The sequence below is a fragment of the Anser anser genome, assembly GCF_964211835.1.
Source record: "Anser anser genome assembly, chromosome: 11".
NCBI lineage: Eukaryota > Metazoa > Chordata > Aves > Anseriformes > Anatidae > Anser > Anser anser.
In genome coordinates, this window is record NC_139732.1 from 5,860,873 (window position 1) to 5,873,755 (window position 12,883).

At 39.5% G+C, this 12,883-nt stretch overlaps 1 protein-coding gene across 5 annotated transcripts in view; it reads right to left on the reverse strand.

The window, feature by feature from the left end:
- LOC310905500 (uncharacterized protein) overlaps nt 1-12,883 on the reverse strand; it is a 139,638-nt gene that overhangs the window by 50,340 nt on the left and 76,415 nt on the right. For 3 of the 5 annotated variants that reach the window (XR_014589116.1, XR_014589118.1, XR_014589119.1), the window contains 6 exons: nt 12,215-12,334; nt 11,394-11,657; nt 9,813-10,011; nt 8,804-8,905; nt 4,917-5,063; nt 4,203-4,354 (listed from right to left, as the gene is read on the reverse strand). The exons of 1 other annotated variant lie outside the window; for it this stretch is intronic. Coding sequence is in view for 1 of the 4 variants with exons in the window: in XM_083851856.1 (XP_083707982.1) it covers nt 4,917-5,063; nt 8,804-8,905; nt 9,813-9,933; nt 12,215-12,334 (490 nt within the window). In the remaining 3 variants the exon portion in view is untranslated. The remainder of the gene's footprint in view (nt 1-4,202; nt 4,355-4,916; nt 5,064-8,803; nt 8,906-9,812; nt 10,012-11,393; nt 11,658-12,214; nt 12,335-12,883) is intronic. One more of the 5 variants, XM_083851856.1, reaches the window with a different exon arrangement.

Genomic DNA, 12,883 nt, shown 5'->3' on the forward strand with positions numbered 1-12,883 from the left:
TTCTTTGAGATAAGCAAAAGCTGTTTCCCAATAAGAGGGTCAAGAACAGGAGAAGCCAATTTCTCAGTTTTCATCCTCTGCCTTTGGGGCCCTGATAACTTTACTTGCCTTTCCCCCATTTTCACTAGATAAATCAAGCAAGTGAAGAAAAACAGCTTAGAGATTTAGTAGGTTCATCCTTTGAGAAACACAATGCAGTAAACTTTCTTGATCAGGAATATTTTTCTAGTAGGACAAGCTACGTAATTAGGTTCCTTATAAAAGAGGACTTTGAAGCTACACTCTGCCTCCAAATACTCGTCATTTGACCCAGAAGGCAATAAGTGAAAATTTCAGAACAAATAAATAAAAAAAAAAAGCTGACACACTTCTCTGGGTGGTAAAGCTTTCGTGTGTTAACAAAAGGTTTGATTTGCACTGCTTTTGATATCTGCAGAATGACAGGAGAACTAAAGCACTACTCAGAGAATGACAGTGTAGCAGAATGAGTCCAATGGAGTTATCACTCGAAAGAGGACAGTAACTGCTTCAGCTTCAGTGATCTCTCAGGTGGATGAAATACTGGGCAAAGGGGTACTGGATGTTTTCTGTAAATTATAATCTAATGATAATAATTAAATAAAATATTTAATTTAAATACTTTAAATACCTAAATACTGAAAAGTACTTAAATAATCCTGTTTCATATTTGATTAACTGAATTTGTGTTCTGTGCTTCTGTTATGAAAAAAGGAATAAACACAATAATTGATATTTCTGATAACTGCTCAACTGATCAAACTATTGCTACTAAAAATGAGCAGTTTCAGCATCTTCCTGGGAGGAAAAAAAGATCACAGGATGATGCATGCCAACTTACAATATGTTAAAAGCATGAAAATATTTTTGTTGTTTAAAAATCTACAGGCCCTACAGTTGGGAATAAAAGATAAATATACAGTAAACAAAAGCAGAAATCATTTAAAAGAATATGGACCAGCATTAGGAATGATGTAAGTCTGTTGTCCCATTTTGTTCTTCTAAACCTACTGGAAAATAAACAAAAAAGTAAGAAAGATGCACCTTGAAACTGTTCTGTTGTGAATAATTCCTTAGAAACATTTCTATCATGTGGCAGGTCACGTTCATCAAACCCACCTATGGATTTTACATTTAAACGTTTCTCACTTGAAGTTGAAGCCTGCAGTCACAGGAAAACTAACCTCTGATCACCCCTTCTCAAATCACAACTGTGATCATCTGCAGGGCAAGAACAGCTGAAGTTTCCTTTGCATTACAGCTGGCACTGAACCTGGCTGTGTGCTACCACTGCTGAGCTGAAACACTGCAGTTACTGTCACCTAAGAGAGTCCAACATAAGCAGGACTGCAGAGGAGGGGAACACACAGGATAGAACACTAAATTATATTTCCCCTTGATTATTAAAAATATTACTTATGAAATATATCAGGAACCAGCCAAAGACTAGTTTATAAAATATTCCAGAAAATGCTAATTCATGAAAATTAACAGAAGCACGACAATTTGTTGGAATTTCAGATTTTGTCCTTTTCCTTCTCCCTATTTCAGTGCTTATTTTTCTCCCATATTCTAATGAGTTCTATTAAAACATCGATAGAGGAGGAATCTCTTTGTACATAGATATACACACATGCACACACTGGTGACAATGTCCTACAAATACAGTGATGCTCAAGATTTTCATGTTGTAGCTTTTTATGTTTTCTTTTACTCAAAAAACCCTCCTAACACCACATGAGACAAAACCACTTTGAAACATACAGGCTGGAATCTCTGCTTTGCAGAGGATAGTGCATTTTAGTCATTCTTCATTCTTGTTTATTTTTTTTCCAGCTTTCTGTGTTCCTGTACCATCTATTTCCATGGCATAATTATAGCTATGGAGTTCCTTAATAGCAGCAATGGGGAGAGCTTATACATAAGATTATGCTGTCCCTGTGGTTTCAAGGACAAAATCACATTTTAAGGACTCCAAAAAGCGGCATAATACAGTGATAACAGAGAATCTTAAATGAAAAACTTGGTTTGCTACTCTTCTTTCAGTGACCATGGAAGACTGCTTGAGTTATTTTCATTAATATAATTGATGGCAAGCAAATTTTTGTAGCTTTGATTTTAAGTTTGCAGATGTGAGGATTCAGTTACAACAAACATGATATCACAGGCATGTAGGAGCAGCAGAAAGGCAACATACTGACGAAGACTTTCATAAAACACCCTGTGATTGTCCACTCTTAATGTTTCTAATGCCATATTGGCTTTAGAGCCTTCTTGTGCAAAATAATATTGTGGGACTTCTGTCAGTGTAAAACGGGGATTTTACACTGAAAGAAAAAGTGATTTTAATTTACAAAATTCCTGTTGCGACCGTTGGTAACACTGGGGCTCTTCATCCCTCTCAGCAGCAGGGGGCTCTTGGAAGTGAGAAATTTGTTCACTGTTTCCCAGTGACAAACATTTCAAATGCACTCTCTTCTCAAAGACTGTAAGGGTGTTTGTCCCTGGACTGCAACCAACACACTCTGAGATCAGAGCTGGACCCTGAGCACTGGATCAAAATTTCTGATCATCAACAAAAATCATTTGCTATGCACTACTTCAATGAGCATAGCCACACTGTGCACACCTCAGCCAATTCGCTTCCATCTTTTAACCGGACAGTTTGGAGAAATGCTACTTTTAACTAGGGCTAAAATTTTCTTCAAATAAAGAACCTATACTTACAGTACAAGACAAGTTTACTGTGTAGCTACTTGGGCCAACAAAGATGTGCAATAAACACATTCTCAGTCCTCTTTCTGCTTTTCCCCACCAATGCGATGTGTTTAGCAGGTAACATCTATTTCTAACACTGCAGACAAAAACAGCACAGCTGCTGCTTAATTGTACAACGCACATATGCTGACAAGGTTGAATGCAGTGTGAGTTAGACAATTAGTTGTCAAAGATGATTAAGAACTGTGGGCAGCTTAATTCAGACAAGTCAAACACTGCTCTGAAAATGTCTCAACTGAAAACAAAGCTTTAGAATAGGCTAATAAGTGGACATCATTCAGAAAGAAAAACTGCTGGACTTTGGGGATATTTTGTTAAGGGAATTTTAAAAGAGGCAATAAGGACAATCAACCATGGGGATACAATTTTTTAAACCGAAGTAGCCCAGACGACTCAGAGCCATCAGAGTGCAGCAAGCTATTTGCATCTGTAACTAACAGTTTTCATGCACAATTGCTTTGTTATTCAAACTATGCTTATGGTTGTGATGCATTTAGGGTAAAATTTAATGCTCTGGAGAACAGTCCATGCATGATCTAGGAGCTATTAAATCCTAGTTTGCTGAGGTGTTGAGTGATACATTCCTTAACAGATGAATTCCACTAGAGTCAAGTATTAGCCTTTGTTCACACAGCTCCAGGTTGATCAGCCCTGAAAACTGGGTACTTGTAATACAGAAGAAGAAAAGGCATTTCTAGAGATCAAACTCTGTCACTGTTTCAGACAAAAATGATTTAAAAAAATATATATATATTTGAATTCCTTTTATGTGCAAGTGTTTTTTTCTCCAAAAGATGAAATGAACATGAGAACAAATTTAGTCCCTATTGCTACAGTAAACTGAAAATCATTCTTTGTTTACCTGTTCAGAAATGGAGTTTTGCTTCAATAAGTATTAAAGAATAAGTATTAAAGAATTGGTTCTTAGCAGGTCTGTAACAGGATTAACTAAAGAAAGCTTTCTGAGGCAAAACACACTCTCAAAATTTCCAGTAATTGGCTCATGCACAAAACAGGTTCCCCCTAAAGTAAGAGTTACTCTGTGCATTCCAGCAGCAGTGCACAAGCTGGGGGCCAGGCATATTTACACTGGGAAAAAAAAAAAGGCCTTAACACAATAAAAATATTGTTAAATAATTTTAAGCTAAACATCTTGTGCTTGGATTTTTAAAGAGCTAAGAGTCTGTCAGATGAGGAATAATCCACCGTGATACAGTTAAAGTGCAGTTTCAGGATGACCTGCCTCCACATCTTCCCCATTAGAGCAACTTTTCTTTTAAGCTGTCCCCTCTGTTTGCTTGTCAAATGCTTTTGAAGAAAGAAAACCAAAAGTTCTTGACAGTGCTATTAAGGCAAGCAACTTATGCTTTCCTGTCCCTCTTCCTCATGCCAGTAGCCTGACTCACCTCTGGAATATATGTGCACACAGGGACAAGTTGTTTTGGTGCTCTTCTCCTGAAAGTACCCACAACCACATCCTCGCAAGTACAACTATTTGACCTTCTTGGGCTGACACGTCAGGTCTGTCCACATTCTGATGCAAACTGAAACAATACAGCTGTGTAAACACAATCCTAAATCAGTCCTTACAAAATTAGTTGAGAAAACAGGCTATTAAGCTCAGGCAAGCTGACCATGGCTACATAGTTTTTGCAAGCTTGGACAGTGCGAGTGGGTTCAACAGACCTTGTAGACCTGCCTAAACACAGTAATGCACTAATTGCTTGCAACTAAGATACATGGGGAAAAATGCTAACTGCAAAACCTCTTTTTGTTTAGGATCTCAAGTGCGGAAACTCTACGCCAGCTTGCTCTTTTAGCTAAAGCTGAATTTGTCCATAGCTTTGGCAATAAGCCTGATTCACTAATATGCACAGAATATCTTATTATGGTCAATGCCTATAACACAAGATGACTGTAAGGAAAGGTCAGAGGTGTTCCTCCAAAACCAGGACAGGCTTGCACTATGGATGCAGACAACATTGGTACCAGGTGGAAGGTTGTAATTAAAGTCATGAGTTTTGATTCATTTCCCTGCTCTGACTCTCATTTCCTATGTCTTTTTGGGCAGATGTCTCACACATCATCCAACTTCCTTCCTCCCTTCCTGGTTTGCTTACTTAGACTGCAGATCCAGGAAGCAGAAATGTTTTCTCAACATGAGCATAGTCCTTTTTATCTGGAACTTGAAGATCCACCTCAGATACACAAAGACATTCAGGACCAAAGTCTACAATGGAAGCTGCTTGGCATGAAGGCTGAATGGGCTGAATGAGCAAAGAAAGAAATGTCAAAAGTTTTAAATACAGTCAGTTAATGGAGAAAACTCCTCTCCCCCAAAAGCATTGGATACAGAAACCTATAAAATGTCATAAGTGAAGCTCTTTAATTCTTCTCATTAGAAGATCGGGGGATTGGACCAGATGACCTCCAGAGGTCTCTTCCAACCTGAACCATTCTGTGATTCTGTAACTGTACGATTATTGTACACGCTTGTTAAGCTTAAATGGATTGTTTCTCCATCAATTCGGAGAATTGTGTTTTAGCTCCATGCGTAATTCCTTAAATAATTACACATGCAATAAATTAGTGAAAAATCAAAGAAACTGCCTGCACTTAGAAAACCAGCTTAATTTGGCATGCTCTACTGCACACTTCTAAAAGCTCAAAATCTTTCAGGCCCTGCTTAAACCAACAGCCTCCTCACTGTGCAAGTAATCTTTATTTAAAAAAATAGCAAATTAAATTTGGCACTAAGTGAAGTGTGAAATTCTTAAGCTGTCTTGTCAAAAAAGAGACATCGGGGTCAGATAGGGGCTGCCATCCTGTTGCCTCCAAGCGCATATGCCTATTTAGAAAATAAACTCATCAACAGTCATCAAGTTAGGTGGGAAAAAAATGTTGTTATAAATCCCTCCTGCTCTCTGCAAAAGTCACGGTACATTTTTTTAAATTGTTCTTTTGAAATCCTCTCATTACATTACTTGCACTGATTAAGCTGAGCTATTTCTGCTTGTCCTCCTCCTTTAGGGCAGGGTCAGTTCTCTCAGGTGCCTCTGCTGACGTTTGCTGCTTTGTGGAGAAACATTGAAGGAAAGGGGTGGAAATCTCAGTTATAACATTGCAGCATACAGTTACTTGCAAAAAAAAAAAGAAGTACAGAGCCCATTTTTTGCCTAAAATCAAATAAACTTAAAGAGCATTATAAAAACTGTTATAATGGCTTTTCTGTTATCAAATCTGACAAAAATATTTAATATCCTGAATATTTAATCATCTATTATAAACACACACTTAGACTGCAGACGTGAAGCAGAAGTTTTACCACTCTCAGAACAGAACTTTTTAGAGAGTTCTGAACTGCATTGATTAACATTTCAAATCCATGTGAATATCCCTGGAGTAAGCAGAATCATCTCTCCATCTATACAGTGTTTTCTACTTAGAGGAACTAAAAATCTGAGGACTAGATGCTAGATTGGCATGTCCACGTCATTTCAGAAGGAGTCCGACAGTGCAGCATCACTTAAATAATGAAGCACACATCTGGAAGAATACTGCTTAAGTTGGTTAAGTTTGTGCAAGGTCAGTTCATACTCTAAGCTTCTGTATGCTGAAAATTAAGTAAGAAGTTTACAGGGCAACAAGTAGAATCACCACATAGATCTTGGGGATTGTTTTGCCAGTAGGAAGTCTTTCTTTTTAAGTCAGTATCTATTGTATAAATACAGGAAGAAGCATTATTATATTGCTCTGAGAAATATTTTCTGAAACATTCCATCAGTTAATGAACACCTCTTCTAAAGTACAATCATTTCTTATCTAAGGAAGGTAAACATGCTACAATACACCACATAGTGCAAAGTGAAATGTGTACAGATCTCTTCATAGAAGATCTACTCCACTACCATGCTTTGCGAGTTAGGGGTTAGTATTAACAAAAGGAGAATAACCCCTGAAGTTAGTGGAAATAATTCAGGATTAGGCTTCAGAAAATATATTTAGTTAGTGAGTTTCACAGAATGACAGTAGCTGTTCAGTATGAACTGTGGTATACAGTATTTTATGCATAACATTATCATTTTGCTTTGTGGAAAATACATCAATCGTGATAGGAAGAATTTCAAGGTGAAACATTATGTGATAAAAGGAAGAACAGACATTTTTATAAAATCAGACTAACACAGAAATGAGGCAAAAGTGAAAAACTATTTTTGTCACTCAATAAATGACATTGATGGTCTACGGTATGAAAAAGGAACGGTTTGGTAAGTGATGTTGGTTAAAGCTCAGATCCCAGTGATCTGAGATCACAGATCTAACAGATCTGTGTCTAACAGATCACATCGGTGTCTAACAGATCACAGTCTAACAATTATCCAAAATAGCCTTTCTTCAGCAGTGCTGGAAATGAGCTATCCACATCCCAGCTCAGTACTTTAACTGCAAGCAATCTTTGCCTCGTAGTCTTTAGCATTTAAAAAAGGCACTCAAATACTTTTTGCAAGTTAGCTTATTCTCCACTATTTGAACATTTCAACTCCAACATCCTTTCGTTACTGCTTTGGAGGTTTTCTCCTTCTCCATTTGGCAAGCATCGATTTTCCATTAATGCTTCTGTCAGAGCATGAACCAGCTGCTATGTCTCATGAAGTGATACAGAAAGAGGAGAGCTCACCCTCAGACAGATGCGCTTGCAAACACTGAACTATCAGCAGGAACACCGCTCCCTCTGATCCTCTCCTCTTGCTAGTTTGTTCCTCTTTGAAGGGACAATGTCAAGTGGCTACCCAAGGGAAGGGGTCAGAAAACACCATCACAACTTTGCTGTACCTAGTTCCCTGTGATCATCCTTAACTGCCATGCCAGCAGACATCAGGGCTTGATAGCTGAGCTCTTGTGACTGGGGCTGGCTCTTTCCACAGAGCAACTTAGTGCTTCAGTCATCACAAATTATGCTTTCTGGTTTTGTTGTTTCTTGCTATCTGTTTTCTGGGGTTTTGTCCTGAAGTGACTGAATAGCCAGTGGAAAATCCTAACAGATACACAAGTGTGCAGAGTAACTGGTACAGCGCATAAATATGTACACATAAGTGTATAGAATAACAGGCACATAGGTGCACACAGAAATCAGAAACAAGGCGTTCTCCTTACTTGGCTTTTCCCATTATTCTCAGCTTTATATTACTATCATGTGAGAATAGTCAGCATCCTCTAGGACCAGGATATTGTAATATGAAGTTAACACCTTTAATTTTCCATTAAAACTATGGCCTTTTTGATGAGCTATGTAGACACTTTTTAAAATAACCTTGGTTTTACGAGTTACTTAAAAAAAAAAAAAGCATCTCTGATTACCAAGGAAAGCTCTGATATGAGGGTGCAAGTCCCTTGTGAAAAGTAACATCCCACACCCCAAGCACCATTTTCTGAACTACAATCTCAAAGTCTCTCATTGTGGTGTGCCTGGTCGTTTATCCCAGAGTACGCACAGAGAGCTAGTCAAGGTGCTTTTTTCCTGTGGGGTTCAAGAGCATCCTATATGCCTGATCACCAAAAAGATGTTACTTATGCAACACGTTACCATGGAGAGGAGCCACTTCACGCTTTGCTCACGTTGCACTTCTTCACTTGTTTTTCTACCTTGAAAGCAAGGACACTGTATTCTTCTACGCGTGGAAAGCATGAAGCACATTCACTTTAGCATCATTTCTGTTTACTCTTCTCTGTTCAGAGCAGCAAAGATCTACTGTCAGATCAGTATGTGCTAACATTTGATTTCCTTCTTGCCTCCAACTTGTTCAGTCGCTGAATAAAACTGTTATTTTGCTTTCTTAACAGACAGACCACCTCTCTTGGCAGGCTTATTGACAGCTGCCTACCCACTGATGCCTTTCCTCACAGCAAAACAACTACTTGGATGTGGAAAAACAGCTAGAAAATTACAGGAACAGGATGGTACCCCTTTTGAAAAGAGGTGACACAATCCAGCAATTCAGGCACTCACCACACACAAAGGTCCATCAGCAGCCCCAGTCCTGGTCACTGGTAGCTGTGTGATGACCTCGCAGCCCTGGGGTCTCCCCTCTTCCAAGAGGCAGCTGTGCGGCTAGAAACATCAGGAGGGACAAGATTACTGCAATGAGCACAGAAGCTGACCTGCCAGCCTACCTTCCCCTACCGCTTTGTGGAAATACATCATTACAGAAGAGATCCTGGCTGCTGGGGATCCTGCTCCTGGTGGCCAGGTGGCAATGACATTCCTGCTGCAGCACACGGGCTGGCTGCTCTCACCTCACGTCATTCTGCCATGACTTTTGCTGGTAGATACCAAGGATCCCAGAGATGCATGTGTTAATACCCTAACTGAGCCGCCCAGTGCAGCTCGCTGCCTCAAACCTGTTTCAAGCTACCATCCGACTGCATCTTGGCAGGTCAAACATTCAGGATTTTCTTTCTAGCCACTAGAATTTAAACCTATGTAATGACTGACAAGAGCCCCAGAACCACAGCAGTCTATACATCCTAGGACCAAGTATAAAATATTAATTTACTAACACAGCACCCCCCCACACACACACAAAATTGTAGGATTGACTCTATATTTTCTCAATATATCTTCCTTGAAAACATAGCAGCTCAACTTCATGGTAGTAATGAGTACCTTGTAAACATCATTAGTTTGGGAATCATGCATTGACTTATCCATAGCACAACCAGCAACCTGAAGCTGAAAATCAAGGGGTTTTACATGTTCCTTGCTTTTTAAGGCTTCTGGACTATGACCAACAACACTTAGGCTGTCCTGTCATGTACTCTACTCTGCACGTGAAAATCCCTGGAACAAGGTCTCAGCTCTGCTGAGCCACATGCCAGCAGCCACGAGGTGGCGCACAGAGCAGAACACACTCCTGTCTGCAGCCGCACCAGAAAACTGCAGTAGTGCCACAAGGATCCAGAGAAGGACATCCTTGCTTCAAGCAGACACCAAAGAGACCTCTACTTGACACAGTTACCTTTTGTGCTTTGCCTGGCAGCTCACTGCTCATCTGTTTTGCTGGAGAGTTGGTGCAGCAAGACTGGAGAGAGGGCAGAGCGAGCAGGGGGGCGTTATCAGGGTGAAGAGGGGGCACAGACCTGACACAACAGGAAAGCACACTGAACGGCTGCTGCCACCACAGAGATGCTGGCCAGTCCTGTTGTTCCATCTATATCCTGAAAAAGAAAAGCTGGTTGCTGATGCTTCTGAAAACTGCTTAGGGAAAAGCTGATTTCACACTGAAACAGTGAGTGTGTGGATCAGCTGGCCATGGCAATAGAGACAAGGGTGTTAATAAGTGCCTTTTTTTTTTTTTCCTTTTTTTCTTGTTTTTTATTCCTGAAGGAGACCTAACTGCAAGGAAGAAAAGCATTTTCAAACTGCATCAATAGAATAAGTCCCAGCCTGCCTTGGTGTCACGTGTGATAGCCTGCTCTAGCCAAGCATCTCTCATGCATTGTATCTCTTATGCGTCGTGCACGTTTAATTACTCAAAGCATCTCTTTCCATGTCAGATATTGGTAACCTAGAATTTGAGAAGCAAAGAGAGTCCGGCTCAGTACCCTGCACTTGCAGCCAATGTCAGAGTCAGGAACAGCACCCAGACATCCTGACAGCCAGGCAGAGAGTACTTCATTACTGGAAAAAAATATCTGTTTTATTTTGCCAAACATGCACACTGAAGCAATTATCTTTGGCAATCTCTAAAAATAATTTTAAAATGCCCTCTTCAAAATTATCATTGAATTCAAACTATAATATTTCCTTTAAACAATTCACCATCTTTCTCCTTTCTAGCTCAAATGATCTGGAGCACATCCACACCAAGAAGCAGAATTGTTACAAGAAAGCAATCATCCAGAGATTCCCTAGAAATTTGCTTTCTGATTTGGTAGAAAATGCCTCAGCAACTGCTTTTTGCATCACATTTTGCACAGAACTGGGTTTTCTATGAACACAGTCTACAAAATGCAGAAGTGCAATAATGCATTTATTGAAGCGGTTTGTCACACCGCAGAATCTCATGGTATTAGATACTGTACATAAATTCAGGCAAAAAGTCAGTTTCTGTGCAAAAGAAATGAATAATTTAGGGTAAGATAAAAAACACTGGAGAAATTGAGTAAAAAGATAACATTGAAATACACACAGGTGTTTTACTCTAAACTTGATTCTATACTACCATTGCAAAGAAAAGAAGTATCAACTATTGTGAAAATCCAGAACTTTCCAGACTTTTACATACATGTTATGTCATATAACCTCTCTGTCCCCTCATTTACTCACTAGTAAAACAGAAATCATGCTTAATACATCTCCCTCATGAAGCATGATTAAATGTTTACAGTGCTTTGCAGTCATTTGTTTGATAGTATGGCTGTGGAATACTGTTGCTAAAGACAAACTGTTCAGTATTTACATCTGTTACAGTATTGACTAAGCTCATCTTTCCTGTTTTTAAAGTTTTAACTAAGAAATGCCTAATGAAATTTGCTAGACTAACTGCTCATGTTGTCTCTGCTGGTAATGCAAAAGCAAACGGCTGTAAGTACGGTACCCTGAAGGCAGACATTAGGAGTTTCTCTGTTGAATCCAGCAGAGAAGTTTCTTGCATCTCCGTTGAATGCCATCATGCTGTGATTAGTTAATCATTAAGTACATAGTGCTTTTAATTAACTGCCAACTCTGCTTGGGCATCTGTTCTGAAAATCACATCCGATCATGCTTTTCCCAGTCTGTGGCTATGGAGCTCTTCAATAATACAGTTGTTGCTCGATTCTCTAGCTCTTTCTGCTGCTAGGTAGATCAAGTCCAGAGTGTCCTACATGAAATGAAATACAAATGGTCTGCTTTTCCAAGGAAATAAAACTAAATGGGAATTAAACTTATTTGCCTCAATAGATAATAAACGTTGTTATTAAAAAGCAGGTTGGGTCAATTAACATTTTTTTTCTGGAAGAAATAAAAGGCTAGAAGAGTATTTTTATACTTCATTCCCAGCACTAGGTGGGCTAGCTATTTTTTTTTTTTTTTAAACAATAATCTTTAACTGTAGAAAATAATCCTTTTCATTTTATAAGGGTGAGGAAGACTGATAATATATACAAAAGATTCAGCAAAATATTTCATTTGACTTAAAGTGAGAGGGACATAGACAGTGCAAATGTTCCCTTGCAAATACTACAATTCTCTTTCTACATAGGTCAATCTCTGCTGGTTTCAAAAGGCTTCTTTTCAAGTGTATTTTAAAATAAATGGATGGAAGATTTTCTAATGGCCCAGCATCTTTGGAGCATGTACCTGGGGAAATAATAAGACTGTAACCTATCTTAGGTAACACATCCCAATTTAAAGGTGAAAGGAAAAAAGCAACATTACAGCAAGGAGAAGGCACAGTGGGGCTGGTAGGCAGGGCGTCTTCTGCTGGTGCTGTCAGTCTGGTCGAAATCCAAGTCAAACAAGTGATCAGAGGATAACTGTGGCCACTTGATGGCATATCTGAAATGAATAAGGGCAGACACCTAGACCAGAAGGGACACTCATTGTGTAGCTCTGTACTGGCAGATTCAGAAAGACCAAGACTTTGCTGGGTCACACTACTCCTCAGCTCCGACACAAGGGGCTGGATACCTTGAGAGCTCTGCCCTGCCCCAGAACAGACTGACCTGCAAGGTTAGCGATGGATCGCACACCTCACAGCATGAGAAGTAGCTGTGCAACTACGTGCCTGCTCCATTATCACAAACAGCACTAGTGCAGCAAGCAACAGTCTCAACCAATGCTCTCATGGTCCATGTGAGAGATGCTTGATCTCACTGCATATGTGTACTGGCCATGTAAAGGTTTCTGGATGTCTGGCAACACAGCTGGAAATAGCCAGAAGAGTGGCCACATGACTCTTTCTATTTAAAATTTCTTGGTACAAGATAAGGACATGCAGTAACCCCACATACACTGCAGGACCACTGGCAACTTCTCTGCTGCCACTCCCACACCTGTATGTGCTAACTGAGGTCCTCCATCTCCATCTGGTACTTACCATATTTG